The following is an 8,150-nucleotide window of genomic DNA, read 5'->3' as shown; positions in this document are numbered from 1 at the left end:
CTGGAGCTGACGGCATCGCTGCCGAACTATTCAAAGCAGCAGGCGATGACTTGGTAGGGAGCATGCACCAACTCATGTGCAAAATATGGTCGAAAGAAAACATGCCCGATGAGTGGAATCTCAGCATAGTATGTCCGATACATAAGAAAGGAGATCCTCTAAACTGCGCCAGCTACAGAGGCATCAGTCTCCTTAACATTGCGTATAAGATCCTCTCTGCCGTATTATGTGAACGTCTGAAGCCGTTCGTCAACAACCTAATTGGTCCTTATCAGTGTGGCTTCAGACCAGGAAAGTCCACTATCGACCAAATATTCACACTACGACAGATCTTGGAAAAACCCAGGAGCTTCAAATCGATACCCACCATCTCTTTATTGATTTTAAAGCCGCGTATGACAGTATCCACAGGGAAGAATTGTGCAAAAATCAACCCTCAACACTAGAGGTACAATCTTCCAAAAGTCCAATTACTCGGATACGCAGATGATATTGACATAATTGGAAGATCAAAGCGTGATGTCAGTGGAGCGTTTTTGAGCATTGCGATGGAAGCGAAGAAGATGGGTTTAGTGGTAAATGAGGGCAAAGCCAAGTATATGCTGTAATCAAAAAAGGACATTGAACAACGACGACGTCTTGGACAAAACGTGACCATGTACAGCTATAACTTCGAGGTAGTTAAGGACTTTGTCTACCTAGGCACCGCTATTAACACAGACAGCGACACCAGCGCTGAAATCAAACGAAGAATAACTCTTGCAAATCGCTGCTTCATTGGACTTAGAAGGAAATTGAGAAGTAAAGTCCTCTCTCGAGCAACTAAAATCACCATCTATAAGACACTCATCATCCCGCTTCTCATTTCTGGCGCTGAGGCCTAGACCCTGTAAAGAAAGATGAAAGCGTCTTAGAAAAATTCTTCGGGTGGTTTTTGGTCCGGTACGCATAGATGATAGATGGAGAATGGAGGAGAAGATATAACGACGAACTGTACACCGACACTGACCTAGTTAGCAGAATTAACGTCCAACGGCTTAGATGGCTGTGTCATGTAGAGCGAATGGACATCAACGCTCCAGCCCGGAAGGTCTTTGAATCCAATCCCGAGGAACGGCGCAGTAGAGAAAGACCGCGGCTCAGGTGGATGAAGACCTCAACCAACTTGGCGTGCGAAACTGGAGACAGCTAGCTAGGTACCGAGCTGACTGGAGATGCATGTTGGTTGAGGCCCAGTTTCGCCTGGACTGTAGCGCCAGTAAGTAAGTAAGTTTCTTTTTTAATTCCCTTGAAGACTTGTAAAGATCTTTTTTTTTTTCTAAATTGAATTTATTGTTTTATAGAAAAGATAATTAAATATTTAGGTCTGTGTTCCAATGTGTTTCTATTTTAATGTCAACCAAAAACACAATCAAACAATCAACAAGCAAAACAAATAAAAACAAAACCCATGTTATTTTGCATAAGAGAGTCTAACTTTTTTTTGATAAAGGTTAAAACTACTTCTAAAGCATGTTGTTGTTTTAATTTGGGTTTTCTCTTAGCAACTGTCTCTATGTGTTTGTTTTAATGTCCATATCTGTATACATTGATGTGCTTGAAACGGCACGTTACAAATAAAAACAAATAATTTTATATCAATTTGTACTTTAAATTTTTATTTAGCAAACGCTTTCATACTTTGGTTTGTTTCATCTACAATAACTGTGTTTTCCTTGATATCTTTAAAAAATGTAACTAATATTGCTTTTCAAATACATAACAACAAATTCTATGTATATATATAAATCAATTCAATATGCCCCAATGTAGGTATACAGTGTACAAGTGTAAAAACGTTTTTTTTTAAATTTCTTCTTAAATTGTATTTTTGATTCTGTTTACTATTAAAATTGTTTCAATTGCGTCGAGTCGTCTTCGTGTGGATGGGATGCAGAGGCAGAATTGGTTTTAACTACTTTTTTTTTCAAACTTTAAGGTCGCCCAGTTTTGTTGAAACGTTTTTCGTATTGGCTGGAGCTTTCTTTCCCTTCTTTCCAACTGGTGGTTTTATTGCAACTGGCTTCTTTACAACCATATCTTTGTGAAGAGTTTTAAGACTGGCGTCGACTTTTTCTTGTTTGTTCTTAACTGCTTCTTTGATCTAAAACAAAAAGTAGGATTCAGTTCAGTTGAAAGTCGAATGAGTGGACTGAAAAACAATTTGATGTTAATGATTACCTTTTTCAATTTGCCTTGAACTTCTTTTGGCTTCTTCTTTGACTTGGCATCGTTTACCTTGAAGACGTTCTTATCTTTCTTGGACTTGTTAGGTGCTCCTGGCTTACCCTTAGCGCCCTTTTTAGCATTGCGACCCATAATATTATGTTGCCTGTGAAAAGAAGAGATAGATGGAAATGTTTCCAATAAAACCACAACCTGATTAGAAAATAAGTATTTGTTTTATTTTAAGTCTACGGGTCTATAAACAAGGAATCTTAGGATTAGGAACACCTGCGTCAAGTTCAATATCTGATGATTTCCGCTTGGATGCGATGCTTTTGGGTGTCGTTAGAATCTCCCGCGTGAGATAGAAAGCAACTCTGTACATATCTTTGTTCGGTGCGACATTTCGAACGAAGGTAATCGACTGTAGGTTTTCTTTGAGTGCCACTCCAAGGTTGTCTTCCACTAATTTCTGCACGATTTCTTGGGTGTTATCGCCTTTGGCGAAGGAGTAGACATGAACTAGTGGATAGTTGAGGTTAGTTCTCGTGAAATCAACTTCTGATGCACCAATAAGTCCTCGGAATGAATCCAAAAACTCAACAGACATGGCAGGAAGATTCATGGTGAGGTGAATTTTGTAGTTGGGAGACTCTTCGTTCAGTCGGCGAATGAGGTCTTCTCGGATTTCATTGAGAATGAATTCCCTTCCATCTTTGTTGAAGGTCGTTATATTTCCAGAGCATTTGTTCTTTTTGGCATTATGTGTAAGCCACTTGTAACTCTCTGGATTGAGGTCATTGGCGAGGACAGTACAGCGTTTCTTCGCAGCTGGTACACTGAAAGGTCCTACTCCAGCAAAAACATCATAGAGAACATCGTTTGGTTGTAGGATTTTCACAATTCTCTCGTGTTCTGTGGCCAAACGAGGATTCCAATAGACTTTTGAGAAGTCAAATTCGAAGCATACACCATTCTCTTTAACTTCTACTTGGAAGTCTTCGTCTCCACAAATCAATTCGATTGGAAAGTTCCTGTAGACATTGTCGATGGTTGAGGCTTTATTCACTACTGTTCGGCAACCAGCGACTTTGTCTTTTAACACATCACCAATGAGTGCTTTGTAGGGTTGCAAATGGTCACGCAGGTTGATGTGTACAATATGTCCTACGCGGGAATACGACGTCAAACCTTCGCCCTCTTCGGGTAGGACACATTTGAGGATTTCATCCGCGCGCCAATTTTCATAGGACAATTCTAATTCACCAAAGAAGAAGTCCTTTTCATTAACCCCCAATTCAAAGAGTTCTTTTGGAAGACTATCAAAACCTGTGACAGGACCTGGGTGAAGGAGAACCTCCTTAAAACCCTGTTCCTCCACCAGCGGACGCACTGGTTTCAGACGGTCCATTTTCAGAAGTAGTTTCTTTATCAATGGAATAACCTTCTGCGAGTTTTTCTCAGATACTTTTAATTTGGGAATACTAATAACTTTTTGGAAGGCATTTCGTTCTAGTGTGGTAATACCACGCACGCTGGTAGGAGGATGTAGCGTGGAGTAATCCATGTTCTTCCAATAATGACGATACAATACTTGAGTGTAAGTTACGATTTGTGGATATGAAACAATGCACAAGTGTTTGTTCATAAGCTTTCGAATCATTCAGTTTTCATATATTATTTTAATCAGTTTAATTTTTTAGTTAAATTTAAATGGGAAAAAATAAATTTTTAAGCAATTTACCTTTTTGACACTTTGACAGATCGGGAATGAAAAAAAGACAGAGATAAAAATCAATGGCGGAAAGTATGCAATGGAGAAATGTAAAATGCGCTCCATTCACAATATAATTTAGTTTTTATTCCACGTAAATGATTTTAGGGCTACAACAGATTAAAAATTTCACAATTTGATGTTTGACCAATTGAAAAGCAAAAATAGGTTTGTTTGATGTCTATTGGCATTTTTCAATCTAGGGAATTGAAATAGACTTCGAAAACTGCAATCTGTGCCTATTTTAAGTATACATCAAATACTTCAGAGATATTTTAAGACGATGCAAGCTTTTTATTGCTTGGATACTGTTTCAGAAAATTTAAAACTAATACACGTATGTACTGTAGACCACACTACTGAGGTAATACTTCAGAAATACACGAAACTGACTCTCTTATTATTTTCGAAATACATACGCCAGCTTACTTGCCCAGTCAAGCGCTCCTAAAGAAGTTTTACTTGAAAAACCTCTGGAAACAATGGCATTTTTCCAAAGCCTTCCAACAGCAATGACATATAAAGAGAACGGTTGGTATTTATGTATGTATATGTGTATTTCAAACATATAACTAAACTGTCAATAGCTGATTTGACGTTTGAATAAAGTGAAGATGCTTATAGGTAGAACTAACTTAGGGTCTTAATTGAACATTTCTGATGACAGGACTATCGGTCTGCGGTTGCTCATGGCAAGACATAATATGCCCAGTAAAAAAAAAAACAATGGATTGCGGAAGAGAAGCTTGATTGGATTTTAATATTGAGAGCCTCAGGGTAAAAACGCAGCTGAAATTCATAGTAAAATATGACTTAAAGCATAATGCACAAATAGCTGCAAGAGTTCAAAAATGTAAAGTTGATATTTTAACATTTCAAAATCAAACTAGTCATGTTTCTTGTATATGCAAGCTTAAATTGTGCAGCTGCAGCTTTATTTTCAAGAACTCCATTCTTTTCAATCAGTTGAGTTGTCAGCTTTGCATATAAAATGTATAGTACTCTTACCGTGTAGACTTTTTTGACTTGTACTTGGCGCTAGCGCTGCAAACGTAAAAAAATTGCTCCATGATTATATTATAGGTTATTTATAGAAAGAACGGAGGTGTAAGTTAAATCAGAGTGTGATTAGTGATTGCCCTTTATAATAGTAAATTTCCACCTAAGGTACAAATGTGTTGAGAAGTCGATTTGGGATCAGTTGAAATGATAATGAGAATTGATTGAATTTACTTATTTTACATTAAAAAGAAATAACTTTGATCTTTGAAGGTAATCCATTTATTGAATAAAATCTTACTTAGTTACTTACTTACTTAAGGTGGCGCTACATTCGTGTGTAAACTAGGGCCTCACCCAACAAACTTCTCCATCTAGCTTGATCCCTAGCTAGATGTCTCCAGTTTCGCGCTCCAAGTTGGGTAAGGTCACTTTCCACTTGTGCGCTCCACCTGATCCGTGGTCTTGAGTGTGGATTCGAAGACTTTCCGGGCCGGAGCATTGGTTTTCATGTGCTCTACGTGACCCAGCCATCTAAGTCGTTGAACTTTTACCCTTCTGGCTAAGTCTACGTCGTTGTGCAGCCCGTACAGCTCGTCGTTCCATCTTCTCCTCCACTCCCCTTTGGTGCATACGGGACCGTAGATCGCATGAAGAATTTTTCTCTCGAAACGACCCAAGGTGCTTTCATCCGCTCTTGTCATAGTCCATGCTTCTGCACCGTATAGCAGGACGGGGATGATAAGGGTCTTATATAGCAACACTTTGGTCCCTCGAAACAGCGGTTAGCAAGAGTTATTCTGCGTTTGATCTCAGCGCTGGTGTTGTTTTGTTTATAGCAGAGCCTAAGTAGACGAAGTCCTTGACTACCTCTAAGTTACGTCCGTCGAAGGTGACGTTTTGACCAAAACGTCGGTGTTGTATGTCCTTTCTTGACGACAGCATGTACTTCGTTTTGCCCTCATTAACCGTTAAACCCATTTTTGCCGCCTCTGCCTCAATTCTCACAAAAGCCCCATTGGCATTATGCTGTGTTCTTCCGATTATGTCAATGTCATCAGCATATGCTAGTAATTGGACAGACTTTTGAAAGATAGTGCCTCTAATGTTGACGTGTGAGCTCTGCACTATTCTTTCAAGCACGATGTTAAAAAAATCGCATGACAGCGCATCACCTTGTATAAAACCTTTTTTGACATCAAAAGGTTATGTTAAGTTGTTTCCAACCTTTATGGAATAGCGTGAATTCTCCATGGTCATCCTGCACAAACGGACGAGTTTGGCAGGGATGCCAAAACTAGACATGGCTCTATACAGCTCGTCCCTGTAGATGCTGTCATATGCGGCCTTGAAATCGATGAAAAGATGGTGGGTGTCGATATACATATACGTAATGTGAATATTTGATCGACTGTGGACTTTCCTGGTCGAAAACCACACTGATAAGGACCTATCAAGTTGTTAACGATGGGCTTTACACGTTCACATATTACGACAGAGAAGATTTTGTAAGCGATGTTAAGTAGACTGTTCCTCTATCGTTGGTGCAGTTTAGAGGGTCTCCTTTTGTCAGGATCGGGCAAACAATACTGAGGTTCCATTCATCGAGCATGCTTACTTCCGACCATATCTGACAGATAAGTTGGTGGATGCTCCTAACTAACTTATCTCCAGCTGCTTTAAAGAGCTCGGCATTCAAGCCATCCTCTCCAGCGGCATTATTAGACTTCAGCTTAGATATGGAAATCTTAACTTCGTCTATGTCGGGAGGACGGGATTGTTGGGTTTCGTAGTCTATGTCGAATGGATCATCATCCTGCCTAACAGCGATATTCGGTTCGTGCATAAAATCTATCTTTTAATATAAAATCGACTTCTCGCCCTATGTATACATATTTCTGATGACGTAAGATTTGACTGAGCTATTTCCCTGCGATCGAATAGATCCAAGCTTGGTTCAAATGAACTCAATTGGACTTTATACACGATTATGGTGGATTTACATGTATCTGCACTTCGACTGCAGACAAAAAGGATGCAAGATTATGAAATCAAACTGGTTGGGTAGAGAGAGAAGATCAAAAGTGCCAACCTCCTCAAAAATGTAGATTATATGAAATTGAATAAAGAGTATAGTGATTAGTTAAGACGAAAATGAGAGAGAGTTGATTTGATTTGGCAGATCCGAGAATTGGGTTGTCGGCTTGAGCTTGTTGATTTTTGACTTGCTGAAAATCCAAATTGATCTACAGAGCCGAACCAAGCCGCATATGGATCGGGTTCATTTACTTCTTGGGCTTGGTAGTTTATGCCAGCTTTACATATGGCTTTATAGCAAATTATTGTGTGTTGTAAACCATACGGCTGCAGAGCTTGACTTTTCTTTATTCCTGAAGTGCAGATGCATATTAATAGACTTTTAAAGAGAGATAATAAAATAAAAACTCAACTAGACAACCAATTATAAATACGTTCTCAATTTCAAACAAAATCAATCGTATTTAATTTAAGACTGTAATATCCGCTCAATACATCAGTGTGTTAGTATTTTAAGTGTCAAAGACTGTAGTAGGTGAAGTAGGTTTTTACTTTGTACTATTTTGGGGTGACTGGTAAGACGTCAAAATGAGTCACAATAAAAGAGTACCTACAATATGAACATCGTCATACAAAGTCAGAACACATTAAAACATAATTTCAGGACTTTTACTTCCAAACATTTATAAACAAATTTGTGATTTGCCTTACTCTACAGCTAATCGGAACATACCTTAAGCCACTGACATTTTTCTCAACTCCCAATCATTTCCACATGACGTATTCGTTTTGACGGAAACTTGGCTTAATTCAAGAGTTCAAGTTTACAGAAATGATCGTCACGTTGGTAATGCAAAGAATTTAGGTGGAGGTATTTTCATAGCGGTAAAAAATACATATTTCTCTTCTTCTGTACATTTTCTATTTGAATTATCAATTGAACTGGTATGTGTAAAGATAGTGGTACCTACATACTAAGACTATTTTCATTTTAAACGTTTATATTCCTCCAAAAAGTTTAGAGTCGGTTTATAGCAAACTCTCCTTAGTATTAGTTTGACCTGCGCTGACACCAATATTTTACTTCTAGGTGATTTTAATTTACCACACATTGACTGGATTTCATCGGAAGACG

General features: G+C 38.5%; 2 protein-coding genes across 2 annotated transcripts; both read right to left on the bottom strand.

Moving 5' to 3' along the window:
• Positions 1 to 1,630: 1,630 nt before the first annotated feature.
• LOC129947254 (tRNA (guanine(37)-N1)-methyltransferase) lies at positions 1,631 to 4,099 on the bottom strand. Its single transcript, XM_056057755.1, has 3 exons — positions 3,950 to 4,099; positions 2,221 to 2,371; positions 1,631 to 2,143 (listed from the first exon to the last, which is right to left on the bottom strand). Exons 2-3 carry the CDS (start codon positions 2,356 to 2,358, stop codon positions 1,967 to 1,969), a joined length of 315 nt encoding a protein of 104 aa, XP_055913730.1. The 5' UTR covers positions 2,359 to 2,371; positions 3,950 to 4,099; the 3' UTR covers positions 1,631 to 1,966.
• Positions 2,423 to 3,943, bottom strand: LOC129947253 (tRNA (guanine(37)-N1)-methyltransferase). Its single transcript, XM_056057754.1, has one exon. The coding sequence runs from the start codon at positions 3,866 to 3,868 to the stop codon at positions 2,462 to 2,464; it is 1,407 nt and encodes a 468-aa protein (XP_055913729.1). The 5' UTR covers positions 3,869 to 3,943; the 3' UTR covers positions 2,423 to 2,461.
• Positions 4,100 to 8,150: the final 4,051 nt, after the last annotated feature.

The sequence above is a fragment of the Eupeodes corollae genome, chromosome 2 (assembly GCF_945859685.1).
Source record: "Eupeodes corollae chromosome 2, idEupCoro1.1, whole genome shotgun sequence".
In the NCBI taxonomy this organism is placed as follows: domain Eukaryota; kingdom Metazoa; phylum Arthropoda; class Insecta; order Diptera; family Syrphidae; genus Eupeodes; species Eupeodes corollae.
This window is presented reverse-complemented; position numbering and strand designations above follow the sequence as displayed.